At 34.2% G+C, this 13,475-nt stretch overlaps 1 protein-coding gene across 1 annotated transcript; it reads right to left on the bottom strand.

Moving 5' to 3' along the window:
* Positions 1-2,289: 2,289 nt before the first annotated feature.
* On the bottom strand, positions 2,290-3,404 carry LOC146953365 (AT-hook motif nuclear-localized protein 28-like). The gene has a single exon (XM_085746374.1). The coding sequence runs from the start codon at positions 3,318-3,320 to the stop codon at positions 2,553-2,555; it is 768 nt and encodes a 255-aa protein (XP_085602500.1). The 5' UTR covers positions 3,321-3,404; the 3' UTR covers positions 2,290-2,552.
* Between the last annotated feature and the right edge of the window lie 10,071 nt (positions 3,405-13,475).

Genomic DNA, 13,475 nt, shown 5'->3' with positions numbered 1-13,475 from the left:
GTGAAACCGTAGAAGAGATTGAGTTGGATTTGAAAAGAGAGATCAGAAAGGTGTTTGACAAGGGAGGGTTCAAAGGGTGAAGTGAACCTCCTTTGAATATGGTAGATATGATCATATGAATCTATGAAAATAATGACACAAATTAATTGATGGTGGTGGCTGTTTAAACCTGGAACTGTGTAACAGGAAAGAATGAAGAAGAAATTGATGATGATTAAGGATTAATGGAATTAATGTTTATTATTGCATTTAAGCCTTTAAAATAAAATAAAAAAGCAATTGAGTGTTGGAAGTGTATAGTAAGCATTTTGATCAAACTCTTATCCAATGGTTCATATTCATTTTAAAAGGAATAAAAAAAAAACACCATGTTTCCTATGGTAGGAGACCTATTCAAGTCTCCCACCATAGACAGAGCCAATGTAAACCAGTTAATTGATGATTTTTCTTTTCTTTTTTATTTAAAAAACAAGTATATATTTTGACAAAAACCCAAGAGTATAATTTAGTAAACAAAATTTTTTTGAAAAAATTCTTAGAAATATAATTCTCGTTATTGTATTCCTGAAAAAGTTATTCCAAAGAATGAATTTTATATCTGTGAAACAAACAACAGCAAATGAATTTTCGCAGTTATAAAACAAATGGTAAATTATATTGCAGATGTATCAAGGTGCATTGGAATTAGTTAGTAACATAACCATTTTATTTAATCATGTATGAAAAATAATATTTATCAATCTATCTTAAATATCAATTGACTTTTGTCTTGTGAACTTAATTCAGTTGATAAGGACAATGCATTATAATATAAAGAGACTGATGTTTAAACTTTGAATTTCTCACGTATTCATCTTAATCGACGAAATTTAATTATATAAAATTTAATTTTCAAAAGAAAATAAAAGTAAATATTTTAAATTTAATTATATAAATAAATTTTAAATTTGAAATATGTTTTTATTTATAAATAAATAAAATGGGAGTCAACATATAGTCTAAATAACATGCATTAAATTATACATTCAATGCATTTGATTCAAAATCTAATACTTGTATTAAATCCATATGCATAATGGATTTGTTTGATGGTGACAATAAAAAAGATGGGTTTGGATTCTTATTTTTAAATAGGAAAACATGTCATTTTATTAGTGATGAAACACATATTCTATTGGCAGGGATAATGCATTATTATATGCATAGATCGACGTTTGAAGCCCGAAAACCTCAATTATTCACCTTAAAAAGCTAATTCTAGCCGCTAGACTACCTAACATAAAAAAAAAAGATTAATTTAATAAATGTTTATTTCTTCTCTCTAAATATAACTCTCTAGTTACTTTCTTAAAAAAAAAACTCTCTAGTTACTAGATTTCATATAAAAAAATGCATATGATAAACTACCATATTCTACATACTCATAGTAGTTGTTATTGATTTTACTAATAAATCCTATGAGCTATTATATATTTGCATATCTAGTTTTTTTTTTTTTTTTTTTGTTGAAAGATTTGCATATCTAGTTAAAATGTTGTGATATGGGAGGATTGAACAAATATAAGTATAAAATACGTGTTTCCTCAAATCCACAAATATTATTAATATCTAATAAAAAATTAACAAAATTTAATATTAAAATTTTAATTTTATCTTTGACTAAAGTAATTTTTATTTTATTAATATAATAGATTAAAATTATAAAGACTAACTTAAATTCTTTCAAATATAAAAGCTTCTAAATTTAAAATAAAAAATAATGAACAATTAGTATTCAAATTATCATAAAATTATAAAATGTATTTGAGATATTAAAAAATAGTATTATTTAATTTTAAAACTCATATTTAATTTTTCATATAATATTTGTTTATGGACATAATTTAATAATTTAAAAATTATTATTTATACATTTACGTATAATGCATATATGGACTTAAAAAAAGTCAAATTCATAAGTATTCAAACATTATTTTAAACAAGTCAAATTCATAATTATTTTTTTAAAAAAAGTCAAATTCATAAGTATTTAGACATTTTTAAAAAAAGTCAAATTCAAAAGTATTTAAACATTTTTTATTATCTTATGTATGAACCATGTCGATAAATAAAAGGACCACTTAGGGTTCAGAAACATATCCGATTTGATTGTACTGCTGAGTGTGATTTAGAACAAAACATAAATTATAATTGACAAATAGTGTACACAACACACATACACAACACGAATTGAAAACCCCTAAAAACATAATAAAAACACGAATTGAAAAATAAACTAGAGTTAGAAGATTCAACCACCATTAAAACCCCCTAGGTTTATAACTTAGCTGACAACTCAATTTATGCATAATTGTAATTAACATCTATGAAAATATATTGAAAATATTTGATATAACAGTACGAGACATATGCAATGTGAGATATAAAATTTCAACTATTACTCTCTCTTTAAAAAAGATATAACAATAAGAAATTAATATCACTTTATTCAAACATTGAAAATACTATAAAAAAAAAAAAAACAACAAAGGAAAACACATCAGAGTCTTTGACTAGCTAGTACGAGTGATGGGTTCATAAGATCCCTGATCAAAGTTCATGATAAAACCATTATCATATATTGGGTCGTCCTCCGTTATTTCACGAACACTTCCATTGACGACACCCATCCTATGAAATGACGGCTTCTTGAAAAGAGTGGCCGTAATTGAAACAATACCAGCAGCCTTAATGTTTCCCCCAACGATTCCACCAAACACTTGTCCATTAGCGCCTGAGAGGATAATGGAGAAAGAGGAATATGTTGGGTTGGTTCTCATGAACCGAGGAGGAACGTTAACACCATCAGCATTGATGTAAGTTCCAGAGAGAGTTGTCATATGGAACAATCCTTTGATGCAGAAAGCAGGGGAACAAGGCATCGGTTCAAGAAGGGTAGCCTCAGAAACAGGACCAAAACCACTCAACACGGTTATTCCAGCTTGGTGGCAACGAGCCAAGTTGATGAGAGTCTCCATAACATCTTTTCCAGTAGGAATCTCGATAAGAAATGGTTCCATTAGGATGTCGGAATTTTCATTAGTAACAATGGGTGCTGGTTTAGGCTTATTCTTAGCGCCCTTGGGTCTACCTCTGGTTTTCTTGGAGGAGGATGCGGGATGGTCCTCCCTTAGATCTTGAGGTAGATCAACAGACCTACCGCATAAGGGTTGTGTCAGTGTTAATGTTGGTGGTGGTGGTGATGGTGGTGGTGGCATCATCAGCTTATCATTGGTGTTGTTAGTGGTGGTGGTGGTGATAGTGGTGGGGTTAGAGACCATGTAGCCTATATTGGTTCCCACCGTGACGGGGGAACTTCCCAAGAGTGTCGCAAATCTGATTGGTTGATTCTCTAAGAATGCACTATTGGAATTTCGGGAGAGAATGGAGGGGACATATCTATTGTCTGCCATTATTAGGGATATGTTTTTGTGTGGAAGAGACCAATGTAATTGGGTATTTATAATAGTGGTCTCAAATTTGGTATACGCGATTTCAACATCAAATGACTCATATTTTAATCTCATAAAATTGGATTTATAATATAAAATTGAGAGAACAATCTAGATATTATTGACTATAAACATTACATAATTGTTTTTTTAACATCTTATTTGAATTTCCCTTTTTACCCTTTCTTTGTGCATATGATGCGAAAAGTGTGGTGAAAGGTAAAAGAGAAATGTGATTTTTTTTTTAATGGCATTATAATAAATAAGGAGAAAAAAAAAACTTTTTCAAGAAGTACTAAATCTCCTTCAAATAGAAAAGAAGTACTATAGTCGATCTAAAAGCGAAATTCTTCTCACCCTAAAATAAGGGCCAAATCAAAACGGCACCAGAAAATCAAAATAGAAAGGTGAATGAGATGTACAATTGATATGAAACATTAATGTCATAAAGTTCAACACTTAATTTAAATTTTACGGTGACGCTCCAAAATTTAATCGATGATTGCAATTTTTTTAGAGTAAATTACACTCACCTCCTATAAGAGAAGCTTGAATTACACTCCCCATCCCCTCTTATGTTAAAATATACACTCCCCTCCCTTGAAAAATAAAATTTATACTCCCCTCCCTTATAAGATGCTTGAATTACAACCTCCTCCCTTAATAATTAAATATGCATTATACTTTAATCTATTTTAACATAAATAAACATTTTTTATGATATATTCTAATCTTGAACTACCATTTAAGAAAAATAAACTCATTTATTTATATTTAAATGTCAATGATAATTAAATTTAATTATTTTGCTATTGATTTTATAATTTAGAGTATAAAATTAACTTTTAAAAAATCATGCTTTATTGTCTTTAGTAATTTTTCACATATTTTAATTTTATTTTGTTGTTTCATATTTTATTTTTTTGAGAGATTTTTCATATTTTATTATAGGGTTTAAAACTACACCTTGTTGAAATTGTGAATAATAAATAGCGAAAAATACGTATTTAAATTTTGATTATATGAAAATAGACCCGCAATACTATTTTTTTTGAAGTGTGTTAGATTTTAATTTTTTTTTGCTGGATTAGAAATTAAAAAAAATTGAGGGATTAAAATGTAGATTTTAACAGATGAGGGGAGATGAATGTAATTCAAACTTCTCTTAGGGAAGGGGAGTGAAAAAAATTCTAATATGTTTTAAATAAGAGGGGAGGGGGGGGGGGGGGGGGGGGAGTGTATATTTTAACATAAGAGGGGAAGGGAGTGTAATTCAAACATTTTTGAAGGGAAGGGAGCGTAATTTACTATTTTTTTAATATCATGTTTAAATACGTGTTCGTTTAATGTTATGAAATTTAGTTCATAATCAACAATGGTTCTTTTTTACTGTAAGAATAAAATTATAGTATCACTGAAAAAATAAAATTATAGTATTTTAATTAAAGTATCACTGTTGAAAACAAAAATTATTGACAGAAACTATAGGCTAAAAAATGAATATGTCTCTAGTTTTTTTTTTAAAGAATTTGTCTCTAGTTTTATCAGTAGGTGTCAAAGACACAAAATTTAAAACCAAATCTATTTTCTTATCTCTACCTTTGTTTGTAGTTTAATTTTTTAATGCTACAGACTGTATTCTCTAGCTGAAAATCGAGTTAATTCAACTAACAACATGCCCTGCATATTATATCTTGCTAAAAAAATATCAAAAATCAACGGTATATTATTTTATATTTTTTACACAACGGTATATTATATTATTAATAATTGTGTTACTAATAATCCATTTTACAATTGCTTAGTAAGGAATTTGAAATTTGTCCCTTATGATTACACCTTAGTGAACACATTTGATTTGATGATGATCAAAGTTAACATTCGATTTGATGATGGTCAAAGTTATAATTAGATTTGATGATGGTTCTCTTAAAATAAAGTGTGATAAAACTATTGATTTTTAATTAAGATATGAACCTTTGATTCTATATAAATTATGAAGGTGAGAAAAACACAAGAAGAGGGGGGTTGAATTGTGTTTTGAAAAATTCTTCGTTTCTCCTAAAAACTGAACACACTGATCAGAAGCTAGGTGAGACAGCTTCTGAAGTGATAATCAGAATCTAAAAGCAGCGGAATAAAACAGAGAGAGAGAAGAAGAACGACACAAAGCAATTATACTGGTTCCTTCCACAATCCGGAAGTAGTCCAGTCCCCCTTGCACTTCCAAGGAGATTTCACTATGAGTAATATCTGATTACAAATGCTCAAGCACACAAGCAAGAGACTTCCAATGCTCAAGCACACAAGCAAGAGACTTCCTTTGCTCAAGAACACAATCAAGAGACTTCCTGCTCAAGCACAACTGCAAGAGACTTCCTAACTAAACAAAATTACACAGAAAATTGTTTAAGGTTGAACACTTGATATACAATCAGAGGTGCTCACAATACAAATCAGATACAGACTCAATGGACTTAAGAATTTCTAAGATATGACTTTGAGACACAGAAATTCTAAGTGAATGCAGAACAATTTCAGCAGAGGTTTGGTACTTGTGAAAATCTTGTGAGTCTTTCGTTCAGCGTTCTTGCATTACCAAATCTCTAGGTCTTCACTCCTTTATATAGAGGTGTGAAAGAGACGTTGTGAAATTGCCAGCACACCAAAGAGTCGTTAGTTGAAGCTTGATCTTTCACCAATGATCTTTTGCCTGATTTGGTTGTTGTCCTATAAAGAACCAATTTGAAATCCATTCCTTATCCAAAGGAACATATATGCAGGCGAGACCGTATTCTGGAGCTGTTTTCTTGTCTTGAAGCGTGGACACAAAACAGAGTAGTGGAGAACGTGGTTGTACAATCCATACAAAGTACAATGTCAACGCTTTCGTCCAAAATGCAAGCACAAGCCTTCAAACACCTTTGAAATGACCGTTGCAAAATTCCACTAATCCTTTGTTTGTGTTTTCGAATCCAATGGACAGCTTTTGCATTGATAATTCTTCAATTCTTGAATCTTTTGCAAATCCAGTTGAGATTCAGCTTCTGGTGAAATAGCTTCTGATAAGGCAGCTTCTGATGATGCAGCTTCTGATGAAGTGACTTCTGCAGCTTCTGATGGTGCAGATTCTGATGATGTGGCTTCTGGACCTCTTGTCTTCAGAAGCATTATTCTTCAGGAGCAGCTTTACTTCAGGAGCGGTATTTCTTCAGGAGCAGCTTGACTTCAGGAGCGCTTTGCCTTCAGAATCATCTAAGCTTCATTTTCTTTTGCTCTTTATTTGCTCATTCAGAACCAACCAATGATGTAACTTTTTAATTATGGTCCTGTACACTTGAACAAATATTAGCTAGTCCAATTTACAATTTTTAATACCTTGTTATCATCAAAACTCTTTAAGGTTCATTGTTAAACACATTTTGTTCCAACAATCTCCCCCTTTTTGATGATGACAAACAAAAGTATTTAAAATTGATCAATTGTTGTTAATCTAATTAACAAGTTGACTTTGGGGTTCTGAGGTTTGTAAGCTCAGAATCTGAGGTTTGTAAGCTCAAACTCCCCCTGAGTCTGATAGTCTTTAAGGTGAGGTTTGTAAGCTCCCCCTAAGTTCTATCCAGGTTAATTAAATTCATTTTTCGCACAATAAAAAATATCAGAGCTTAAAAACAAAATTGAATCATTGAAAGAATTAACTTATAGATAAGAAGAATGGTTCAATTAATTTTACTTGAATTTTGATACTCCTTCGTTTGTTCATAGCTTATACCAATAAGGTAAAAAAAATGATAGAAGTTTTTCAAAAAATTTCAAATGCCATTAATGGGGCTCAGAACCTTTAAATACTTGTCACATATACTCCCCCTTTTGTCATTATCAAAAAAAATAAAAAAACATAAAAGACAAAAAGATTTGAGAAAAACTCAAACAAAAGAGAGTATACAAGAAATTAATCAGATCAAAAATATATGAACATGAATATCTAAAATATCAGAAGCAGCTAAACAGTCAGAATCAGTAAGCATTCAGAAGCAAAGAGAATTAAAACAGAATGGTTTCAGAAGCAAGGACTAGGAATTCAAAACAAACAACAAACAAAAAGAAAAACACAAGGGTGTGCAACTAAGTGTTGGTTTGATGTTGTTTCTTCATCTCCTCCATTTCTTCAATCTTCTTCTGCAACAGTTCTTCAAGCTGTTGTTGCCTCTGGAGAAGAGCCTGTTCCCTTTCCTTAGCTTCTTGCTGCTGCTGTGCCATCTGTTTCTTCAGAAGCTTACACAACCTGGCTTCTCTGGTCAAGTAGTCCGTTTCTGAGAAGAAAGGCTGGTTTGCCAGGAGCAGTGTAGAACTTCTTACTCTAAGACTCTGATTCAGATTTTCCATTAGCCTTCTGACTGATGCTTGCTTGACTCTGATGCATTTAGCCTTGATCTCTTCAATAAGCTCAGCTGCCCGGTTCTGAAGAGATGCCCAGGAGTCTTCATATGCACTTGTGAGATCAATTGTCCTTCGTTGATCCACAAGATTATGCAACTGACTCAGGATTGAGAGAAGCTCAGAATTAATATATCCAGATTCCAGGATGTTTGAGGGTTGTTGTTCAAGGATTTCAAGATCAGAATCACTGATTTCCAAATCTTGAACAGGGTTAGGAACTGGGATGGTAAAGTGTGTTTGTGTGTTTGAAGATGAAGGCAGGTCAGAAGCAATGTGTGTGGTAGAGGTTGAGGCTTGAACATTGACTAGAGAGATGTCAACATCCATGGGAGTTGGTTGTGGGGAGTGTTCAATTTCAGTTGGTGGTTGTTGTGGTGAAGTTGATGTTTGAGTGTTTAGTTGGGGGTCAATGGTAGCTGTTGGTGATTGTGGGGGTGTTGTGGGTTTATGTGGTTCAGGTGTTTGTTGATGGGGGTTTTCTGAAACAACATTTTCAGAAGCAGCTGCTTCTGGAGTTGCTTCAGAGGCCTTTTCTGAAGTAGATTTGTCTATGGGTACCTCACCTGAGTAGTGGAGAGCAAGATTGTCTAAGACAGAAGTGTCTTCTATTGGTTCAGGTACTGATGGTGAAGAAGGTGAAATGGGGATAGAGGTGACTGGAATCTGAATTACCTGATCTGCAGGGCCAGCTTCAGAAGTGATCTTCTGTGGATCAGCAGCTTGAGGAACTACTTCTGAAGTTCCCTCTTCTGGAGCATTTTCAAAAATGAGCATCATATCGTCTTCCTCATTGTCTTCAGTGGGCTTACCAGCAATGGCTCTTACTTCAGCCAATTTATCTTTGTAGAACCTATCACAGTCTTCCAATCCCAAAGCCTTGAGCTTTTCATCTCTTTGATGAGTGTATTGTGCTTTTAGTTCCTTTTTGTCTGAAATAAGTTCAGAAGCACGTTCATCTGCCATCCTTTTCCTTATTGGAGTCATCTCAACCATAGGACTCACAAGTTGAAGGGGAGCCTTCTTCTTCTTCAGCTTGGGATCAGCCTCTTCTTTCTCCATTTCTTCAAGAGCTTCCTCCAGCTGCTCTTGAGTGATTACCAAGTCTGCCTTACCTTTTCTTCTCTTCTGAGGAATAGAAGCAGCACCAATCTTCTGCATCTTTCCTTTATCCTTGATAGAAACAGATTTAGCTTCAGACTTAGCAACTTTAGCAATAGCAGCTTCTGACTCAGTACTGGTTCTGGCTTTCTTTCCTTTAGAAGGAGCAGCATCAGATTCAGAACTAGTTCTGGCCCTTTTCCCTATAGGTGCATCAGAAACAGCAGCTTCTGACACAGCAACTGCTTTGGCCTTCTTGCCTTTTCCTTTAGCAAGAGCAGCTTCCTCCTGAGACCTCGCATCTTCCTCCAAGACGTACTCAGCTACTAATCTAGCTAAGTGTTCAGGATTACTTTCCTTAACTATGGAAGGAAAGTCCCTGATAATCTCAGATTCTTCTGTGGTCAACTCCAACCATTTCTCATCTTTAGGAGCTGTCTTGAAAAAGTGCATTGAATGCAAAGTCTTGCTACTGATAGTCTTCTCTGCAGTAGAAACTTCGAAGCATTTATCAGAAGCATCCCTTGTTCTTCTCAACAAATCCAGCACTTTCCCTTGATAAAAGATCTCAGAGAGCAATCTTCCATAGGGCACTTGTTTCCTTCCTTTGACTGTGCTTTCATTAATAGCCCAGCAGAGATGATCCAATACATATCTTGGAAAGTTTATCTTTTCCAGATTGGTCATGAAATAGATTGCTAGCTTCTGTTGGTTGTTGGGTTGATCAGACCCACCTGCTCTTTAAAAGAAGCAATCGTTGCTGAATTTCACCAACATTCTATTGTGAATCTCCATTTCAGAAGGCTTAGCATCTTTGTTACCACCCAGAAGAGTGTTGTAGTAGTTTTGCAGCAGGACATCATCCTTCTTAACAATTTCTTGAAACCTTCCTTCTGCATCCATTCTACAAGCTTTAGCAACTATCTCCTCTGTGATGATTACAGGAATACCCATCACTTCAGACCTTATCTCAAGGCTAATGAAGGAAGTGGGATTCAACTCAATCTCCTTCTTTCCTTTCTTCGACCCAGCTGGTTTATCTGCTGCCTTCACAGGCTTTCTATTGACAATTTCAGCCCTTAACCAGAAATCTTTGACCAAGTTCACATATGTTGGCCCATTTAGCATGTTGAAGTAGCCAGACAGTTTCTGAGTTTCTACGTAGCCTTCCATGTCCACTTCGTACTTCTTGAGTGAAGTGAAGTCCACTGGTGATTCTACTTGGACGATTAAGGATTTCCATGGAATATACATAGTCTTCTCTTTGTAGATGGACCCAGATTCTAATACGCTTTGCTTGTTTGATGTAGATTCTGAAACTTTTGAGCTTGATGATGCCATTTGATGATTGACGAAGATTTGAAGAAGATGAAGATTTTAGGGTTCTAAGTTTGAGAGAATGCGCTTACTTCGCAAGAGATTTGAGAGCAAATGTGTTTGTTGTGAGTGAGTAGTGTGTGAATTGTCAAAGTGTTAAAAGTAAAACGATTGCAATTCAAAAGAGACAAACAAGCATAACATTAATGACAAAATTGGGGGCGCGTGAAAAGTACTTTCAAAGCTATTAAATCATCATTGCCCTTTTAGTTATACACCAACACATACAGGCCACGTAAGAAGTTCACAGAGTAACTACCAAGTTAGTGGGCCAGAAGTTACTTTTTAAAAGGTAACTCCCAACGTTTCCACTAATTCAACTATTCAGAAGCAATAAATCCAGCTTCTGGACTTCAGATGCTGACGTCATCAGAAGCGAGTTTTCCTCAGATCCTCAATAAAGAGCTTCTGATGGACTACTGCTTCTGAACTAACTTCAGAACCTAAAATCCTATTCAGGAGCAAGCAAACATCTAATCAGACACGTAATGCATGTTCAAATTTTTCTTTATAAAATCAAATCTTTCAACACTTAAAGGCTTAGTAAATATATCAGCCCATTGATTTTCAGTATCAATGAATTGTATATCTAAAATTCCTTTTTGAACATAATCTCTGATAAAATGGTGTTTGATTTCAATGTGCTTGGCTCTTGAATGCAAAATTGGATTTTTAGACAAACAAATAGCAGCAGTATTATCACAATAAATGGGAATACTGTTAGCAGTTATCTGATAATCTTCCAACTGATGTTTCATCCAAAGTAGTTGTGTACAACAACTTGCAGCTGAAATGTATTCTGCTTCTGCTGTAGACATAGCAATAGTTGTTTGTCTTTTGCTAGCCCAGGATATAAGATTATCACCCAGAAATTGACAATTGCCACTGGTTGACTTTCTTTCAATCCTATCACCAGCATAATCAGCATCACAGAATCCAATTAGCTTATAATCTAAGGATTTCCTATAAAGGAGTCCAAGATTGGTCGTTCCTTTCAAATACCTGAAGATCCTCTTGACAGCAGTCATATGAGATTCTCTAGGATCTGATTGGAATCTTGCGCACAAGCATACACTGAATAAAATATCTGGCCTAGATGCAGTGAGGTATAACAAAGAACCAATCATACCTCTATACAGCTTCTGATCTACTTTAGCTCCTTCATCTTCTTTGCTTAAGGTGCACGTAGGGTGCATTGGAGTGTTCATCACTTTACAATCTTCAAGTTTGAACTTCTTCAGAAGCTCCTTTGTGTACTTTGATTGATGAACATAGACTCCATCTTTGCATTGATTGATTTGAATGCCCAGGAAGAACTTCAGCTCTCCCATCATGCTCATTTCAAATTCATCCTGCATTAACTCAGAAAATTCCTTGCAAAGAGATGCATTAGTAGAACCAAATATTATATCATCAACATATATTTGCACAACAAGAATATCTTTCTCAAGGGTCCTTCTGAAGAGTGTAGTATCAACCTGTCCTCTTTTAAAATCATTTTTGATCAAGAAATTACTTAGTCTATCATACCAAGCTCTGGGAGCTTGTTTCAAGCCATATAGTGATTTCTTCAGTTTAAAAACATGGTCAGGATATTTAATATCCTCAAATCCAGGAGGTTGCTTGACATACACTTCTTCTTCTATGACACCATTTAGAAATGCACTCTTGACATCCATTTGATATAATATTATGCCATGATTAACTGCATAGGAAAGAAGTAACCTGATTGCTTCCAATCTTGCAACTGGAGCAAACGTTTCAGTGTAATCAATGCCTTCTTGTTGACTATACCCTTGTGCAACAAGCCTGGCTTTGTTTCTTGTTACTTCACCTTGCTCATTCAGCTTGTTTCTGAATACCCATTTTGTTCCAATAATGTTCTTGTGCTGAGGTTTGGGTACCAGATCCCACACATCATTTCTTTGAAATTGATTCAACTCTTCTTGCATAGCTAGGATCCATCCATCATCTGAAAGTGCTTCATCAACTGTTGTAGGTTCAATCATTGAGATTAGTCCAATCATTGACTCCTCTTGTCTGAAATGTGATCTTGTTCTTCTTGGACTATCTTTGTTTCCAATGATTAGCTCCTCAGGAAGTGAAGACTTGTGTTTGAATGTGTTTCTGGGAGGATCTGCTTGATGTGAGCCATCTTGTGCTTCATCAGAAGCAGCTTCATCTTGTGCTTCTGATGTGGATTCAGCTTCTGGACTATCTTCAGATTCAGCTATCTGATCAGGTTCTGGAGTAGCTTCAGGAACCTGTATCTCTGCAGAACTTTCACCTTGCTTTGAAGTTTTATCTTCAAGCTCCTTGTCATCAAATTTAACGTGCATAGATTCTTCAACACAAAGTGTTTCTGAATTATACACTCTGTATGCCTTTGACCTTTCAGAGTAACCTAAAAAGATTCCCCTTTGGGCCTTGGCATCAAATTTCTTTAGGTAGAGCTTGTTGTTCAGAATGTAACATGTACATCCAAATTGATGAAAGTAAGAGATATTGGGTTTTCTTCCTTTAAAGAGTTCATATGCTGTTTTCTCCAAAATAGGTCTAATATAGATCCTGTTTTGAACATAGCATGCTGTATTCACTGCTTCTGCCCAAAAATGTTTTGGTAAATTGTTTTCATGAATCATGGTTCTGGCCATTTCTTGTAAAGTTCTATTCTTTCTCTCTACAACCCCATTTTGTTGTGGTGTTCTAGGAGAAGAGAACTCATGGAAAATTCCATGTTTTTCACAAAAAGCTTCAAATGGCTCATTTTCAAATTCTCCACCATGATCACTTCTGACTTTCAAAATTTTTGATTCCTTTTCAGATTGAATTTGAGTGCAGAAGCTACTGAATACATCACACGCAACATCTTTACTCTTTATGAATTTCACCCAAGTCCATCTGCTGTAATCATCAACAATGACTAATCCATATCTACTTCCATATAGGGATGCAGTACTCACTGGTCCAAATAAATCAATATGGAGTAATTCTAAAGGTCTTGAGGTTGAAACAATGTCTTTGGTTTTAAAAGATGATTTCACAATTTTCCCTCTCTGACATGCACCA

Source organism: Medicago sativa, chromosome 1 (genome assembly GCF_051527215.1).
Source record: "Medicago sativa cultivar Bolivia chromosome 1, Bolivia_mono, whole genome shotgun sequence".
Classification (NCBI taxonomy): domain Eukaryota; kingdom Viridiplantae; phylum Streptophyta; class Magnoliopsida; order Fabales; family Fabaceae; genus Medicago; species Medicago sativa.
Note: the sequence above shows the minus strand (reverse complement) of the source record. Positions and strands in the feature narration are given on the sequence as shown.

Bases quoted from the DNA above. Each gene is read 5' to 3' on its own strand.
- LOC146953365 (XM_085746374.1), bottom strand. From the start codon at position 3,320: ATGGTCTCTAACCCCACCACTATCACCACCACCACCACTAACAACACC.